The sequence below is a fragment of the Ovis canadensis genome, chromosome 1, assembly GCF_042477335.2.
Source record: "Ovis canadensis isolate MfBH-ARS-UI-01 breed Bighorn chromosome 1, ARS-UI_OviCan_v2, whole genome shotgun sequence".
NCBI lineage: Eukaryota > Metazoa > Chordata > Mammalia > Artiodactyla > Bovidae > Ovis > Ovis canadensis.
In genome coordinates, this window is record NC_091245.1 from 168,696,877 (window position 1) to 168,716,778 (window position 19,902).

A 19,902-nucleotide genomic window follows, 5' to 3' on the forward strand; every position below is an offset into this window, starting at 1 on the left:
CTGACTCACTGGAAATGACTCTAATGCTGGGAAAGATTGAGGGCAAGAGGAGAAGCAAATGATAGAGGATGAGATAGTTGGATGGCATCACTGACTCAATGGACAAGAGTTTGAGCAAGCTCTGGGAGATGGTAAGGGACAGGGAAGCCTGGTGTGCTGCAGTTCACGGGCTGGCAAAGAGTCAGATATGACATAGCGACTGAACAACAACATATCAAAATCAATTACATAAAATAAATTGTACGTTAACATCTTTAGTTATGAAATTTGAGATTTTTCATGGACCATCTCAAAGACCTTTTTGCATGTCTTATCAATATAGTGGCGATCCTTCCAGCCACTCACTTGATGAAGCCTAAATCTAACCCAGTGAAAGGCATCTGTCTAGACAGATGGTTCTGAACTTTCATGGGCTCTTAGACTTTTTTTGGAATCTCGATATTTAAAAACTATAATACCTCTCCTTCGAAAATGTCCAAATCCACAAGTGTGCTACTGTATGTACAACTTGAAGACTTTTAAGGACTCCTGGAGCTAAGAAAAAGAACTCTTAACTTGCAAGCTAGGTACACAATGTTTTCAGCTGGCTGCCAAATGTCACAGCTCATGTTCAACAAAAGGCTGATGCCCAATACTAACTAAAAGGCTGGCAAGTTAACAGTTTATGTAAGTCAGAATAACAGAGCACTTTTACATGAAGTATCAAATTCACCTTTAGTTTCACAATTGTCTTTTTCTTAATTGACCTGGTGAAGTAAACTGTTCATACTTTATAGTGGGCTTTTTGAGTTTGGGTTACACTTAACAGACCCTTCAGGCTAATATTAGGCATTAACTTTAACATACATTTACACAAACAGGATGACTCTCACTAATATCTCATAATGTCACCCAAACTTTCCAGTCCCAGATTTAAACATTACTCACCACTAAACAAGCTTAATTAATGGTGAATGCTGCTCATGCTCCAGCTAGCTATGCAAAGAATGGTTTCTAAGTATAAAGGCAAACAGAATTTCATCACAATAATTAGAGCTCTCACTGTCTCAAGCTAAACGTTTTGTACAGTCATGCATCATACGGGAACAGTTGGGTTAGGTAGTTATAACTCAGAATCTCTTATATGATAAATAAACAAAAAGCACAGGTTTTTCTAATTTATAGAATTATAGGAAGGTAGCCAATTTCCTCTTAACCACTTTCTTTGAATTAGTGCCCCAGTGCTTGGTACTAATTATATAAACCAATCAGTATTATTTCTCCCTACACAGTTAATCTCATTGGAATCATCAGTGATAGTATTTAACATACAGATTACCAGATTACTAAATTGAAATTTGGGATGACTATAGTGAGGGTGGAGGGAACAAGGGGTGGGGATGGGGAGGTAGGACTCTGCATACTTAACAGATTCACTGAGTCAGTGGTTTACAAAACATGGACCCAGGAACAATAGCACCAAAATCACTTGGGAGCTTGTGAGAAGTCCAAGTTCTCTGGACCACCTGACCTCAGGTCTAGAGTTAGAAAGTCAGGATGGGCCCAGCATACTGACCTTTAGCAAGATGATTCTGATGCTTGCTCAAACTTAAGGACCACTATACTCAGTGATTCCTAGCTCCTCAATATAGTTTGAGAATGATCATCTCCAGGTTTGTCTAACAGCTGTAACTCAATAAAACAAAACTTAGAGGCTTCTTTTCCTATTCCCATCTAATCATCTTCCACAACCAGGTTCTTGCATCCATCCAGGATGTAGGATGGATGGATGGATGCAAGAACCATAAGGAAGAAGGATAGGTGGGAGAGGGACTTTAGATAAAAGCAGATAAATGGTGGTACCTGTTTCTCCCTTATTTAAAGAAACAAACATTCGCACAAAATAAGAACGTGCCAGATTTCCCTAGCGGTCCAGAGATTAAGACTCCATCTGCCAATGCAAGGGACACAGACTTAATCCCTGGTCTGGGAATATCCCACCTGCCGCGGAGCAACTAAGCCTGCCCTCTAGAGCTGTTGCTTTAGAACCCGGAAGCCACAGCCTCTGAGCCTGTGCTCTGCAACAAGAGAAGCCAGCACAATGAGAAGCCCGCACGTCACAACTAGAGAAAGCCCAAGTGCAGCAATGAAGACCCATCGCAGACAAAGATAATAAAACAGTACATTTTTCATTAAAAAAGAACAACAAAGTCCCCAGAAAGAGACACCCCTAAAAGGATCTTGATCCACTAAATGCTTATCCCCGAATTCCATTGCAATTATTTGATAACATAACTCACAGGAAGTTTACTTAGTGTTAATATCTGTGGTTCCTTTGTGGCCTGTGAACCTCTGGCCATGAAAAGGAATGTTTGAAATGGATGTTTCTGGGATACCACAAAAACCTTACAGATGACATGTGAGCCATGGGTTATGGTGACTCTGGAAAACTCTATAGTAAATACTTGTTGTCTTAATTTTCTCACATAAGTGAAAACAGATGCTTGGATTGAATGGATGATTAAGAGCGAGTGTTATATAATGCAATTCACCTGACAAATTTAGGGTCTCCTAAAACTAAATGGTCTTCTTTGTAAACAGCTAAGAAAGGCACCTGAAAGTATTTGAGAAAGCACTGACACATTGGTGAAAAATTTGGAAAGTGGGATTTCCTGCCAAGAGTATGTGGAGAAAGAATTTTGACTAGAGTATGAAATAGTGTTACTTTTTAAAGTGATTCAGGGATATTTTTATTAGTTATTCTGGTGATTCCATTGTAAAATCAGTATTTTAAATTTGAGTTACTGTTTCCCAAACAGGATAGTAAAAACAGTGAAATGCTGTCTATGAAGAGTTTTGCAACCAGGTTGTTCTGTATAAGAGCAAAACCATAAACCACACATACCAATATGTCAATCAATAAGAAAATCAATGGTGAATCACACCAAATTTAATCCATTCCAAGACTTTCATCTTATTTCATATTTATTTTTGATTTGTATTACAAGGAGAACAGCCACAACAGTGTGGCATGGCACATATCTGTGTAAGCACAACACCTAAGTTCATATTGTGGATCCTTATTACTGTGGATCACGGCCAAAAAAGTCTAAAAGCCAAGAGAATATATAGTTTCTATGGCAGAGATAGTGGAAGGTCTTCTAAGCACAAGGATGGGAACATTTCATGAAAGCAGAAAATGGGAGGGCTATAAAGAGTGAGATGAAAATTTGGAAGTCATCTGTTAAGTACAGCAAAGAAAAGTAGAAACAGAGATCAAAGAGGGAGCCTGGTATGTTGAAATGATATGAAATGCCACAACTGTAGTCCAGTTGTCAATTAGAGGATCCTATTTCATGGGAACAGTTGACACAGAAACTCAGTTTCATGGCAATACTGGCTACCAGTCAAATGAAGAAAAACATGGCATTTGAACTGAAGGTCCAACTCAACCCACTGGAAAAGGCAAAGTTCTCTGCAAAGTTCTTGAAAATATCAGATACCAACAGCTGTCCTGGAAAAAAAATCCAGGAACAAATAAAAAAGTTACCTTACAAAATAACACTATGATGTCTGGCATTTATCAAGCATATGTTATTGCCACACGTTAATGGACATACTAACTTATACCATAATCAAAACCATTTAAGGGCTTCCCTGGTGGCTCGGCGGTAAAGAATCTGCCTGCCAGTGCAGGAGACATGAGTTTGATCCCTGGGCTGGGAATATCTCACATGCTGCAAAGCAACTAAGCCCATGTGCCACAACTATTGAGACTGTTCTAGAGACCAAGAGCCACAACTACTGAAGCCTGCCTGCCCTAAGAGTCCGTGCTCAGCAAAAAGCTAAGCCAACGCAATGAGAAGCCTGGTCATTGCAACTGACCCAGGTTCAGTCATTGCAATTAAACCCAGGTTCAATCCCTGGATCAGGAAGATGCCCTGCAGAAGGGCATGGCAACATACTGCAGTGTTCTTGCCTGGAGAATCCCATGGACAGAGGATTCTGGCAGGCTACAGTCCATGGGGTCACAAAGAGTTCAATACGATTGAAGTGACTTAGCACACACACACAGTGTTAAGACACGATATGGTTTGCCCCATCTGATATGCATGCTGCTGCTGCTGAGTTGCTTCAGTCGTGTCCGACTCTGTGCGACCACACAGATGGCAGCCCACCAGGCTTCCGCGTCCCTGGGATTCTCCAGGCAAGAACACTGGAGTGGGTTGCCATTTCCTTCTCCAATGTGCAAAAGTGAAAAGTGAAAGTGAAGTCACTCAGTCGTGTCTGACTCGTAGCGAGCCTATGGACTGCAGCCCACCAGGCTCCTGCATCCATGGGATTCTCCAGGCAAGAGTACTGGAGTGGGGCGCCATTGCCTTCTCCCTGATATGCATAGAGGTTATCAAATTAATGTAAATTTGTGCTTTTTGCAAATTTGCTGATGCCAAGATAAATGAGCAGGAAACCATGATATTTGCAATCAAGTGGAACATTTAGTATGACACAGAAACACCCATTCCTGCCTTGAAAAAATTACAAAGTGTGCACTGTCTTCCAAAGGGATGATTCCTGCTGAATTCCAAAAGAAGCGTCAGCTGTGAAGTAAGGACTAGGGCCAAAGCATCCAGTGGCGGAAGGTGGGGGTGGAAGCCCGGAGAACGTTTTGAGGATTCTGCTGGTGTTGAGAGAAGGGGGAAAGAGGAAAGGAGGAAATTCCAAAGGGAACAGAGGGAGAAGGAGGCTGAGCGGAAAGGAAGATTAGGAACAAAAAGAGGGAGGGGAGGAAAAAAAAGAGAGTCTCTTGAGGGGACTGATCAGTTCACCACATCAGACCAACCCATACCTAAGAATCAACCAGACAGACCAGGTGTTCACAGGAAAGTCAAATTACACAGAACCACATCCCAAGCGTACATGGAGGGGAAAATGACTGGAGACCATGATCCGTACTCCCAAATCTTTCACAATAAAAGGTAAATTTCTGAGCGAAAGTTTCGACCCCGCTGTGGGAGAGCTGAACAAGAGAATGGGAGCTACTGATGGCAAGCATTGTGGTTTTTTTTTTTTTTTTTGAATATAAATTTATCTATTCTAATTGGAGGCCAACTACCCCACAATAGTGTATTGGCCCTGCCATACATCAACACATATCCACCACAGGTATACACGTGCTCCCTCCCCATCCCAAACCCCCCCTCCCACCTCCCTCCCCATACCATCCCTCTGGTTCATCCCAGTGCACCAGCCCCAAGCATCCTGCATCCTGCATCGAACCTAGACTGGCGATTCACCTCCCACACGATGCCATACATGTTTCAATGTCATTCTCCCAAATTATCCCACCCTCTCCCTCTCCCACAGAGTCCAACAGTCTGTTCCATACATCTGTGTCTCCTCCGCTGTCTCACATACAGGGTCATCATCACTATCCCTCTAAATTCCATATATATGCACTGCTGCTGCTGCTGCTAAGTTGCTTCAGTTGTGTCCGACTCTGTGCGACCCCATAGACGGCAGCCCAACAGGCTCCCCCATCCCTGGGATTCTCTAGGCAAGAACACTGGAGTGGGTTGCCATTTCCTTCTCCAGTGCATGAAAGTGAAAAGTCAAAGTGAAGTCACTCAGTCGGGTCCGACCCTTCGCGACCCCATGGACTGCAGCCCATCAGGCTCCTCCATCCCTGGGAGTTTCCAGGCAAGAGTATGGAGTGGGGTGCCGTATATGCACTAGTACACTATATTGGAGTCTTCCCTTCTGGCCCACTTCACTCTGTATAATCCGCAGGGCCATGACCCTGGTCCTCAGGCCCTGTGTCACTGTGAGGCTGATACCTGACAGGCCGATACCTGAGACCCTGACCTCCAGCAACAAAGCCTTCTTTCAGCTCAGCCTACTTTCAGGAAATGTCCAGGAGAAAAGAGCATCTAGATCTTTCTCTGGCTGCCAGGGCAGGTGAAGAGTTTCCAAAATTGTGGCTGGCCATCCACATTCCCTCTTACTTAAGAAAATTACTACCAACAATCTAAAAAAAAATGGTACTGATGAACCTATTTGCAGGGCAGGAATAGCGGTGCAGATGTAGAGAACAGACTGTGAACTCAGGGGGAGAGGGAGAGGGTGGGACGAATTGATAAGGTAGCATTGATATATACACACTACCCTGTGTAAACTAGCTAGCTAGCAGGCAGCTAGTGTTCAGCACAGGGAGCTCAGCTCAGCGCTCTGTGACAACCGAGAGGAATGGGGTGGGGGTGGGGGGAGGGGGCTCAAGAGGGAGGCGATATATGTATTCATTGGGCTGATTCACGATGTTGTATGGCAAAAAGTAACACAATACTGTAAAGCAATTATGTTCCAATAAAAATAAGTATTCAAAAAAATCCATTAAAGTCACCCTAGCATTATTTAGTAGTGGAAGCTAAAAAGAGAACTGTTATTTTTATTATTCCCTTTTTTCAGGGAAGCAGCTCTGATGTTCAGAGAGGTCAAGTCACTCACCAGGCCCACAGTGACTCCTGGATTTTGATAGACCCTATCACTATTTCCCAATATTAATCCTCCCAGTTGATAATGAAACTACAGTTTAGGGTAAACCTCAAAGGCAGAACACGGCCAGCATTGCTTTCCTCCTAATTCTAGTAAGAGTAGGAGTAATTAGAAAATCATTCTGTGATAGCAGGATCGTTGGGGTATTTGAAGAGGACGAGCCATGAGAGGAAGGGAGGGGCCGTTCTTCAGATCATCTGATACCTGATCCCAAACTTACTGGCTCGAGATGCTTTAACTCCATCTGGGAAAGTGAAAGGAGAAGGAACCTCTGCCCTGAATCCCTTGCCGGCATATCTGTAACAGGACTGGATTCCAGAGCTCTCTGCCAGCATGACTTTGGCAGGCACCCCAATCCCCTCCTTCAATGACAGAATCTGCTGCTCTCAGAGAAGAAAGGCCTGTTAGGGCTTGTACACCCACACACGTGTGCCCAGCGGACTCTCAGCAGGACCCTTGGAAAACCAGAACGTTTTCTTATCCGCTAACAGATTGGAAAAAAAAAAAAAATCAAAGGATGTCATTTAAGGAGGAAGGGGATCTGAAATTCCACTTTGGCATCTTGTCGGAAGCGATGTGCCCCCTGCTTTGTGCTAGCAGGGGTTCAGTTCTCCACTCAGAGCGATCTCTCATTTTATTAGAGACACAGAGTAACACACTTGTGTTTCAGATTATAAGTCATCCTATGTGCTCATAAATTATCCTTAACATAAAGCAGGAAGAAAATGAGCTGGAATGTATATGAAAAGTGGAAGTTTTAGTGGCTCAGTCATGTCTGACGCCATGGACCGCAGCTGTCCAGGCTCCTACTGAAGTGGGTAACTATTGCCTTCTCCAGAGGATCGTCCCATCCCAGAGATCAAACCCGAGTCTCCTGCACTTCAGGTAGATTCTTTACTGTCTGAGCCACCAGGGAAGCCCATGGTTACATGCAAAATTCAAGGAACAATATCCAAAGGCAATTCACATAACACGGACCTTTTGTATAGAGGAAGTTTACTGAATGTTGTCTTAACTCATATTTTGCATTGACTGGAATCATAGGGTACTTTGTCATCCTCAACATATTATATGAATTCATTTTTTCTTCTTTATGTGCATATATATCGTTTAAAACAAGTATGTGGCAACACAGTGGGATAGCTTAACTTCTGCAAGTTTGGCTGTTATGTAAGGATAAAGAATTAAGACACTAACAGGTTCATATGAAAGAAAATTACCTTTGTGTGGCCAACTTGTATTTCAATTAGAACTAATTTCAAACTCCTGAAGGCAGGAAATGTCTAAATCATTCTTATAATCCTAATATGATAATTGTTTTGTTTCCTTTTTAAAATGTTATTTCTTTTTAATGTCTTTTTTAAAGAAAAATATTCACTTACATATTTAAATATGCTCCTCCCCCTCTTCCTACTGGTAACCACTAGTCTGTTCTTTGTGTTTGTAAGTCTGCTCCTTTTTTGTGATATTCACTAGTTTGTTGTATTTTTTAGATTCTACACATAAGTGATATTATCTAGTCTTTGTCTTTGTCTGACTTATTTCAGTCAGTATAATGTCCTCTGAGTCAGTGGCTCAGAGGTTAAAGTGTCTGCCTGCAATGCGGGAGACCTGGGTTCAATCCCTGGGTCGGGAAGATCCCCTGGAGAAGGAAATGGCAACCCACTCCAGTATTCCTGCCTGGAGAATCCTATGGACGGAGGAGCCTGGTGGGCTACAGTCCATGGGGTCGCAAAGAGTCTGACATGACTGAGCAACTTCCCTCACTCAATGTCCTCTAAGTTGGTCCGTGTTGCGGCAGATGGCAAAATTTCATCCTTTTAATGGCTGAGTAGTATTCCACTGTGTGTATATGCCAATAATCCTAATGTGATGATTTTTTAAAGTTAACTGAATGACAGAAATGAACAAATGTTAAGTCCAGTCCTGAAAAATGTAATCCACCATAGCTTCTCAGATCTAGCCCCTGAGATTTTGTAAAAGTAGACATTTGAACTTTTGATCTAACACTAAAAACAAATGTTAACCTTAATTTTAAACATTTTCTTATTTGGTCTGAAAAGGAAGTTTTAAAATTTTTCCAAATAATGTTTCAAAGTCCAGAAACAAAGTAGCACAAGATAAAAACTGCCTTTTGAATCAGTTCTAATGAGATGGATGAAACTGGAGCCTCTTATACAGAGTGAAGTAAGCCAGAAAGAAAAACACCAATACAGGATACTAACACATATATATGGAATTTAGAAAAATGGTAATGATGACCCTGTATGCGAGACAGCAAAAGAGACACAGATGTGTAGAGCAGACTTTTGGATTCTGAGAGAGAGGGAGAGGGTGGGATGATTTGGGAGAATGGCATTGAAACATGTATACTATCATGTAAGAAACAAACCGCCAGTCTATGTTTGATGCAGGATACAGGATGCTTGGGGCTGGTGCACAGGGATGATCCAGAGAGATGATATGGAGTGGGAGGTGGAAGGGGGTTCATGTTTGTGAACTCATGTACACCCGTGGTGGATTCATGTCAATGTATGGCAAAACCAACACAGTATTGTAAAGTAAAATAAAGTAAAAATAAAAATTAAAAAAAATTGCCTTTAAGTTGGAGTTACAACTTAAATAACAAAATAATTCACTTGCAACTTTTGAATTTTATCCTGCACTCATCCAAAAGGACTTATCACTCACACAAACAGATTTTCAGAACCTGTAGACAGTGGTCCTCAACTCTGGCTACATTAAAATCACCTGAAGAATTTTTTTTCTCTTTCCCATCCCATGACAATTAAATTGTAATTGAGTAGGGGAGCAGAATAATACTGATATTTTTGAAAACCTTCAGTTATTCTAATATGCAAGTTTACAACTGCTGAGGATAGATGCTATCATAGTTATACTAATAGCTAAATATATTCTAAAAGAAAATACTGAGTTTCTGTATCATAGGTGAAGCTTAAATTAGACCTCATTTTTCCCTCCAGTTAACTCTAATCTGACCAAAAGATGCTTGGAGTAGGTGATTTGGTCTGATTTTCTAAAGTATGGGCTTTAGATGTATAGGCCTTGATTGGAGAACAATAAGAAACTTCTGTGAAGGCATCACATCTCCCACCTCCTTTTCAGAATTCTTCAAGGAGGTCTAAAAATCTCAGCATAGCTTTAAGGCTCCCAAATGTCTCCCGAAATCACTGATCATGTAAGTCAGGCTTTTGTTAGATCAGGGAAACTACAATCCAGCATCAGAATCTCACTGTGGAAGGTTCTTGGTGGGGAACATAAGCTAACATTATGAGCAGTGGAGTAAGTCCTGACTCAGTCTTACTGTCCACAGAACTTTCACAAAGTAGGCTGAGACCTTGAAGTTTACCTGTCTTATCATGTACCTTCCAGGACTTTGGGACCATTTCAACACAAGAAGAGACTGTGGACTATGGAAAATACTCAACAGAGTAAGTAAGTAAGTAAGTGTTAGTCGCTCAGTCATGCCCGATTCTTTGCGACCCCATGGACTGCAGCCCACCAAGCTCCTCTGTCCATGAGATTTTCCAGGCAAAGATACTGGAGTGGGTTGCCATTTCCTTCTCCAGGGGATCTTCCCAACTCAGGGATCAAACCCGGGTCTTCTGCCCTGCAGGCAGATTCTCTACTGACTGAGCTACAAGGGAAGCCCTACTCGACAGGGTATTCTAGTGTTAACATTCTACATAGTCTGGGTGCCATGCTAAGAATATATTTTATGCATAACCTACATTTTGTGTTTTGTTTCCTAGCACATATGGAGGAATTGTTTTATTTATACCAAAAAGGATCTGAAAGAAGCTCTTTTAGTTTATCCAGTTGTCTCCATCTCATCCACTGCCAGAGTATACTTTCATCCTCCAAACAAAAGTTTCATTCAACCTTATAACAACTCCTCCATTTACTAGAAAAGCCACTCAATGATGTTTAAGAAGTACATTTTATGAAGACTATATCAACTTCATAAGTGTTAATTGCTGAATATCTGTACATTTTGTCAAAGAAAATTTTCATTTTGTCCTATGTTTTCTCTTTTTAAGAGAGGATGGCATCTGAGTCTTACAAAGAAAGCAAAGCTTCTATTTGGGGGACATTTACTTTGCATACTGTTCTTCATGGCACTGGCCACACTTGAGGAATCTAGGCATTGACTGGTCTCTTGTATATAGAAAACATGGTCCACATTGGGTACTGAATAGTTACCTTGAGTCTTTGACTAGTAAGATATTTATCTCAGTTCTCAGAGATTACCTACAACTCCAACCATGGAGGCAGACAGATTGGCAGTTTGCCTGCTGGGCATTTGCCACTAAAGGCTGAACTCTGTGAAAAACTGAAGAGTAGATGGGGTGTTAATGCTCAAACCAGTGTTATTTTCTGCAGTTAGATTCCCTGTATTCATTGGCTTCCCTGGTAGCTCAGCTGGTAAAGAATCTGCCTGCAATGCAGAAGACCCTGGTTCTATCCCTGGGTTGGGAAGATCCTCTGGAGGAGGGCATGGCAACCCACTGTAGTATTCTTGCCTGGAGAATTCCCATTGGCAGAGGAACCTGGTGGGCTATAGTCCATGGGGTCACAAAGACTCAGACACAACTGAGCCGCTAATCAGAGCATATTCATTGTTCCACTGTATCATTTACTAGCTGTGTGACTTCAAGCAGTCATTGGCCATTTTGTGATGGGTAGACTCTAACATAACCCCCAATAATTCCCATCTCCTGTTACTCTGTAATCATCTTGTGTGACAGCACCAGGAAGCTGCCTCTATCCAATAGAATATAGCAAAGGTGGGTTGCTACCTTCACGATTAAGCTGCATAGGATTGTAATCTACATCCTGCCTGCAGACACATCTGGGATTGTACACCTTGATGAAGCAACAGCCATTACAGAGAAGCCCATGTGGCAAAGGTCAGAGGTAACCTGTGGCCAACAGCCAGTATGGAAATGAGGTCCTCAAACCAATGCTCCTCAGGGAACTGAATTCTACCAATAGCCACAAGATCTTGAAAGTTGATCCTTTTGCAGCTGAGCCTTTAGATGAGACCTGAGCTTGGCTGACACCTTTGTTACAGTCCTGTGAAAGACTTTGAAGGGAGGACCCAGCTAATCCAGACTCAGACTCCTAACCCACAGAGACTGTGAAACCAAAATGTGTGATGGGGGCTTCCCTGGTGGTTCAGTGGTGAAAAAAATCAGCCTGCCAATGCAGGAGACACGGCTTCGATCCTGGGTCTGGGAAGATCCCATATGCGGCTGAGCTGCTAAGCCTGGACTCTGAAGCTTGGGAGCCACAATTACTGAGCCCACATGCAGCAACTACTGAAGTCCTCTTGCCCTAGAGCCCATGCTCTGTAACAAGAAAAGCTGTTGCAATGAGAATCCCGTGCACTGCAACTTGAGAGTAACCCTTGCTCCCCACACCTAGAGAAAAGCCCCTGCAGCAATGAAGGCCCAGCACAGCCATAAACAAATAAAACAATAAAAATCGTTTTAAATGTGTGATGTTTTAAGCTGCTAAGTTTCTAGTAATTTATTGTGCAATAATCAATAACTAACATTCTCTTTAGGTTTAGTTCCTAATCTGTGAAATGGGGATAATATATCTCACAGGTGTGAGGATAAAATGAGACTGTGTATATCAACACTTAGCATTAAACAACATGCCTGATACATAGTTACACGGTTGTTATCATATTCTTTAAATGGGATTCTAATAGAATATGTATTTAAATCATTGTGTTTTTTTTAAATTTTAGCATGCTCATTCTTTGGTTGATACTATATATATATATATTTTTTTTACTATTCTAGTAATGTCTCATTAGATTATCCTGTTAATTTTTAAATTTATTTTTAGATCACTTTTATTAAGTTCATCTGTTTGCTTTCGATATTCTCCCTTTCTTTTATACTTGCTTTTATAAATCACAATTAGCAGATCAGGCAAAAGGGAAGTCTTTCTGAGGATGGTGATGCAGAATAGTTTTCATCACATTTTTTAAGGGCCCTCCCTTCATTAGACACCTCACTTTTGTCTTAGCTCACATTAACCTTTAAAAGCATTTAACTGTCTTTTCTATAATACAGTTATTAATGAATTTGTCTATTCTCAAGTGCTACCTATACCTCATTAACTTTTGAGAGACAGAGACTGAAATTCCTTAATAGTTAGTATTTTATAGCCTGATATAGCGGCCTATAAAACTAAACTAGTGAATGTGTAATTAGCAGCATGCATAGCACGCATGCTCAGTCGTGTCCGACTCTTTGGGACCCAGTGGACTGTAGCCCGGCAGACTCCTCTGTCCATGGGATTCTCCAGCAAGAATACAGGAGTGGGTTGCTATTTCCTCCTCCAGGGGATCTCCCCAACCCAGGGATCGAACCCACATCCCCTGCATTGGCAGGCAGATTCTATACCACTGCATCACCTGGGAAGCCCTGAAGCAGAGAGGAACCTTATTTTTAAGCACTGATTATCAACAGGATACTCTCATTATCAAAGTAAAATTATACTTGATCAATTTTTACATTCCAAACAGAAGTTTCTTTTATCACAGGGGCTGGATCTCAATCCATTTTACCTAGTAGGCAGCGCTTAAACAGACAAACAAATCAATACAACTGCCAAGAAACTTCAGAGTTGTAGAAGATGCTAAAATAATTCCCCTGTGGTTTTTAAGCTTGTTTTCTTCTAGCAGAACTATATTTTTCCAATGTACTCTTTAATACAGTCTCACCAATACATAAATGTATACTGCTCTGATAAAAGCAGAATCCATCTACCTGCCCACATTATTCTCCTCCCAAATTCCCTGTTCTAAGATGGAAAAGACCCTCCCTGGGTCCTTACAAGTATCAAGGACCCTCTGAAGAAATGGACTGAGTCACTGGAGTGACACATTCTTGTTTTGTCAAAGTGAGGTTGGGAGGGCTTCTTGGAAAGTGAGAGCTGTTACCTCAGGTGAGTAGTTGGGAAAATTTAGAGTAAGACATAAGACCCTCTTCTCCAAAGACAACTGCTACTTCTGCTTTGTAATCAATCTTGGGGAGTCAAGACAGACAGAGAGAAGGAAAGCACAGTCGTGTCCTAAGTCAACTTAGTCTTGGCTTCCCTACTGAGTATTAATCCCCGCTGAGTTGTGGCCCCTGGGTATGGCCTAGGCTCTGGCCATGCAGCTACCCCTCCACTACTCTCCTCCTTGCCCCAACATATGTTATCTTCCAGTCTTCTACTTAGGTGCCTTATCCTCTCATAATGTTCGGCCCCTCCAGTCTGGACTGGGTCCTTCCTGGTTATTTTCAAGTTTCTTTGTGCTTCAGCCAAATCAGAGGATGTTCTCTCTGTTGCATAATTATTCTTTTTCATCCCTGTCTTCTCCATCAACTGATCAGGAAAACAGGTATCAAGCCCTGTCTTCCCACCGCAATGCTTTGCATATACATGGAATACAGTTTGTTACTTGAACAAATGAACACATCTTTATGTAGAACAGGGAGCTAATGTGACATAGATATTAAAGACACAGTCTGCCACTTGCTTGCTGAGTGACTTTGGGCAAACACTCTGAGGCAAAATTTTATGCTCTGTAAACTGAGAGTAATAAAGTACCTGCTGTATAGGGAAAAATCAAGCTTTTAGTTAGTTTTCCACATTAGAAAAACATAGCCGTAAACTACCACAAACGATATGAGCTCAAAAAATGTTATCTATAATAACAGAGATGAGTTGTTGATAGCTGCGAGAGTTATTATTACCATCATCTGCTCTGATATTTTTCACCTTGGAGTCAGAGATTTCTACTTTGTTGGGTAAGAACCTGAGACCAAGGACTGCCTCTTTCTTCCCTTTGCATGAGCCAAGAGTCACACCCAAGTCATGACCTCACACCCTTGGACCATCTGATCACATGTGTATCTGAAATGTTCCTCTCTGATTTTCCTCACACCTATATCAGGAGGACTGATCAAGTTAGCTAGAAATAGTAGTCTTTGCCTTCTGACTGATTGCAATATTCCAAACACAGGAGTTTCTGCAAAGAGGTATGTCAAGCCTCACATGTCCCATTATAAGCTTTTCTTGGCTCCGGTCACTGCATATTGTTCTCTGTGGTTTTTATTTTTGCCTGTATGCCAGGGGGAAAAGAAAAGTTCTATGGTGCCAAGAATAAAGAATCCTAGAGGTTTCTGCAACACAGGGGCTTTCAAGGGTGTCAAACAATGTGGGAATTCTTCTTCAGGGCCTGGGTGTTACAAGTTCAGGAGGATCTTTCCTGGAGGTTGTGTGAGGCTTACCCAGTAAGTTGATCCTAAGATGAAGGTGCTTTTTCCATAGAGAAAAGCAATGTTTGAATTTGACAATCAAACATTGGGTTGAGGAAGTCCAGGCTGAAAACAGTAGAGTCCTTCTCTCATTGCCCTGCAGAGCAACACAACTCCCTTGCCCCACCTTTCTCCAAGAACATTTGCTACCCTCTCAGATGTGTGTCACTTTGGATACAGATCACATATTATTTGGTGTGCATATTTTTTTCAGGATTGATCTACTTTTATGCAACCCAATAAACAATTTTTTGAATGCCTGTTATATGTCAGATCCTTTACTGAAGGCGTTGCAACTCTTAGCTCATTGATTCCAAAATACTGTAAGATAGTTATCATTAATCCCATTTTACAGATGATAAGACATGCTTAGCAGAGGTAAATAAACGATTTGCCAAAGAACATAGTTATCAAGGGGTAGAGAGGAGAAGAGGTCAGCTAATAATATATGTATGTTCAGCTGTGTCTGAACTGTAGCCTGCCAGGCTCCTCTGCCCATAGCATTTTCCAGGAAAGAATACTGGAGCGGGTTGCCATTTTCCTACTCCATTAATAATAGTCTCCAACTTTATTCTAAGTTTTCAAAAAGTAAAAATATTCTTCCAGTATCTTATTTTCTATAACAAAGAATGTGGTTTTGTATTCAAATAGGCATAAGACATGTAACAAATGATCTCTTATTTAAAAAATATTTTTTTCCTATAAATAGCCAGCTATATTTATCAACTATATGCCCCCCCCCCCACACACACCCAGCAGACATGTTCTACACATGTGAAGATTAAGATAATGCTTAAAATCTTTATCAGAAACCCTTTTACTCAAGGGAAGGACAGCATTCACATTTACATTGCAGAATATAGCTCCTAAAATCTGGATTGAAACAGGGCCAAACATAGATTTTCAGTCAGGAACCTGAGATCCAGTTCTGTTTCTGCTATCATTGTGGGAAAACTACTAAATCTCCCTGCCTTTGGGTATCTTCATTTATAAAATGGTTATACTGGTCCGTGGTTCCCAATTATTGGCCCATGATGAAGTTTTCATCAGTTTGTAGTGAAATGAAAAAAATAAAAACAATGGACTTATTTGTATAAAATCATTTGTTTTATAAATCTGTTAAAAATGGCTAGCTTTCAAGTATGTTCTCTATAATAAAACCCTGATATTTAAAATATATATTTATTTTTACAGGTCCATGAATCCAAAGATCTGGGAACCCTAGCCTAGGTGATCACTGTCATCTTTTCTAGCTTCAAAATTCTATCCTCTTCATAAATGACATTTAATTTACTTTAAAATAGGAAGGCAAAAGGAAAAGAAAAAAAACTTATCTTTTATCTTATTTAGTTCTGTTCTTCCTCAAAGGTGAAAGTTAAGCCCCTGGCAAAATTTTATAACTATTCCACTAGAAGAAAGATTCTTAGTCAAATGAGTTAGGGAAAAAATCAGTTGAAAAAGTGGGACAGTTTTCTTCACAGAGAAATTTTCAGAACCTGTCAAGTTCTAAAATCTGCTGTAACTCCCCCAGAACAGAAAAAGCATGAATGGTCCCCAAGTTACTGAGAGCAGATGCCTGCCCCAAATCCCTTCTGAGGACAATACTCCTATTCTGGGAATGCAGTTTGAGAGAGGTGACTTCCTCTAAAAGAAAGACCCTCAGCAGCTTCGGTGATAAAGACAAAACATAGCATTAGTGACCAGGAGACTTGCCATTTATTTTCTATTAATTTGATAATTTTTTTCAAATTACTGGTCTATGGATTTTTTTTAATTACAAAAGAATCCTGGATGAAAATACTTCAGATTAAAGTACAATGGGCAAGACATTTATCTTGTGGCTATTTTTAACAATTTTCTTTTTATCATAACAAATAAAGGAAGATTGTGTCAAGAGATTTGTATATAGTGATTGCAACATGATAATTAAAGCATTTGGAATTTGCAAAAGTCTACAGTCACAAAATCATGGTTATCACCCCTACGCAGTAAATACAAGGTAAAATAAAACCATCTGTAGGTATTAAGCCTGAGATAATCTCCAGACTTTTCTCAGATGGTGAGTCCTTGTTAACTGTCTTAGCAGTAGGAATAATTAATTCTGAATGCTTGAGGCTCCTGATTGACTTATTTAAACACTTTTCACGATGATTGAGAAACAAAACTTGATAGAAGAAAAATATCTAATAGTGTATATTTTCACCTTAATTCTTTTATTTATTTATTTTTGCAGAATTATCTTAGAGTCGAGAAGGTTTACCCAGCCTTTTTTATTGCTTTTTACATCATCATGTGAAATATCAACGAGCCAAACCCTTCAGCCTTCACACTCTGGATTCAAGTTTCACTTAACACACTGAAGATAGAATGATTTTCACTTGGGACAAGATGATCTTGGAGCAAACCAGCCGGAGGGAGGACCTAGCAGGATCTTTGGATATTCTGACCTGAACAACCTCTCTTTCCGACTCTGAGCACAGCAGGGTTTTGACAAGCCCATGGCTGCATTGTCTCTGATATTTTCCATCATAACTGTATGATAAATTCCAGCCTGTTTTCCTAATCCTGCTGACTACAGCAGTCTGCAACCATAAAAAGTTTTCACAGACTTGGAGTTGGCTTAGAGAAGTGCCTCGGCAAAGGAACCAAAAAAAAAAAAAAAGAGCAACATTTATGTTCAAAGACAGGAGAGAGGCAACCTTTGCTTTTGGTGGTGATGGGCTCAAGAGATGATTTTTAAGTCTATTTAAGACATTTTCCTTTTCTTCTGATGACATTTGTAAATAGAATACCAACACTAAAATGAGAACAATTTAGCCAGGGAAAGGGGGGATGTCGTGCCCAACAGATCAAACCCTATTCCAAACTCCACCAGAGAAAAAGTGTCTACATCGTGGCTCATGACTGTCCTTCATTGGTGGGCCCTGCCTAGAATTCTTCAGCCTCCAAGCTAACAGGTATGTGTGAGGTTTACACAAAATGATTCTAGGTTTCCAGCTAGCTTCTTTCAAACATTTAGCTAGCACTGGTTCAGTCTCTGAGGGATCAAAACACCAAATGAGTCTTTTCAACAGACTACAATACCCATCTATACAATACAATTCAATATACAAGTACTGTAATTGGAAACTATACCACTCAAGCTACCGTGAACACGGCTAAACCCAGAAAGAAGTAGGTTTGCATTTTTTGCAATAAAGAGATTCAACTGAAAAGTACATAGCAGAAGAGGGGGAAAGAAAAGCAAAAGTTTAAGCTACTTCTCTATTTGAACTGTAACTGAGAAGAACTCAAATCCCCCCATCTGGCAAAGCAGATCAAATTTAATCTCAACATTTAAAAGCTAGTATCTCAAACATCATTTTTAAAACGCAAAACATCAGAGCTACTTGCCTTTTGGCAATTTCTGTGCATTTCCCAGGGCTAGTGCAATACTTCCACAGAGAAGTAGACACCCCCAGCTGGACAGCATGTTGCATTTGCCACCTCACACGGGTAGTGATTCTGGTGGGGGTCCTGCAACCCTGGAGCTGCATTTAAGTGGACTGTCTCCTGGTGACAGAGGCGGGCGGCTGCACTTAGCTGTGCCGTGGGCTTACTCACAGGGGGTGGAGACAAAATGACATCACACCCTTTCCCACACACGCACCAAAAAAAAAAAGAGAGAGAGAGAGAGAGAAAAGGCATAACAGCAAAAAACCTATCATCACATTTCCTGCTAGGTTGTAACAGTTTGTCTCTTCTCTTCCCTCCATGATATAAAACTTGGAATTATGGTCAATATATATTTATGAAAGAAAAAGTATTTGGGGAATTTTGAAACATGTGATAAACTTTTTAAATACCAAAAGAAAAAAGATATCCTTAAAACCACTGGAATGTTAAAAATATAAAATAAAACTGTGTTAGGAAGAAAACTGTTTTTAATTATCTAGTGTAGAGAGAAAAGATTCTTCATTGCTCAGCTGTGTCCCACTCTTTGTGACCCCAGAGACTGTAGCCCAACAGGCTCCTCTGTCAATGGGATTCTCCAGGCAAGAATAGTGGAGTGGGTAGCCATTCCCTTCTCCAGGGGATCTTTCAGACCCAGAGATTAAACCCAGGTCTCCTGCATCACAGGCAGATTTTTTTTTTTACCGTATGAGCCAGCAGGGAAGCCCCAGTTCTTCTTTCAAATGAAAGTAAACTTCCAAAAATTCAATCTGAACCATTTTGAAGTTCCAATATCCTGAGAAGCTTTTAAGAGAACGTCAGTGGCTACACAGGTATTCATAACACACATGGACATACACAGATAAATACAGATGGTTAGTCTATAGATACAGAGATACAGAGGAATCACTATTGTTGGTTGATCCCCAGCTCTGGGACAGGCTCTGTAATAGTGTCTTTACCTACATTATTTCATTTTAATCCTCACACTGATTACACAAAAGATCTTATATTATCCCAGTTATATTTCACCTATGAGAAAAACAGCCCCAGAGAGGTTAAGAATCTGACCAAATCTGTATGTGCAATGGTTAAAAATTTGGGTGGGCTTTGGAGTGAAACTGACTGGGTATAAACTAGGATGACATGCGCCTTCGAACAAATGTCTCCATCTTAATTTCTCATCAACATTGGTTACATTAATGAGCTTGCTCTGTGTCCAGCACTTATGTGATCAATTCGCATTTACTTATATTTATTCCTCAAAATAATCCAGGAGACAGGCACCATCATTACCCCCATTTTTACAGACAGAGAAACTGGACTCAGAGAGGTTAAGTAAAAGGCCCAAGATCACCCAAGCAATCAAACTGGCATTTTATTTTATTTTTTAAATGCGGCCCTATTTATTTATTTTACTTTTTGGCCATGTGGCATGGGGGATATTAGTTCCCTGAGCAGGGATTAAACCTGCAGTCTCTGCAGTGGAAGCACAGCATCTTAACCCCGGGACTACTGAAGAAGTCCCAGAGCTGGCATTTTAAACGGATAATTTAACCCCAGAACTTCCACTCTTCATTATTAAACTTTAAATTAA

The 19,902-nt window shown here is 40.7% G+C and overlaps 1 protein-coding gene across 50 annotated transcripts in view; it reads right to left on the reverse strand.

The window, feature by feature from the left end:
- ABI3BP (ABI family member 3 binding protein) overlaps positions 1 to 18,474 on the reverse strand; it is a 293,247-nt gene extending 274,773 nt beyond the window's left edge. For all 50 annotated transcript variants that reach the window (XM_069551792.1, XM_069551760.1, XM_069551701.1 and 47 more), the window contains exon 1: positions 18,267 to 18,474. In XM_069551792.1, coding sequence (XP_069407893.1) covers positions 18,267 to 18,345 — 79 coding nt within the window. In that variant the 5' untranslated portion in view covers positions 18,346 to 18,474. The remainder of the gene's footprint in view (positions 1 to 18,266) is intronic.
- Positions 18,475 to 19,902: the final 1,428 nt, after the last annotated feature.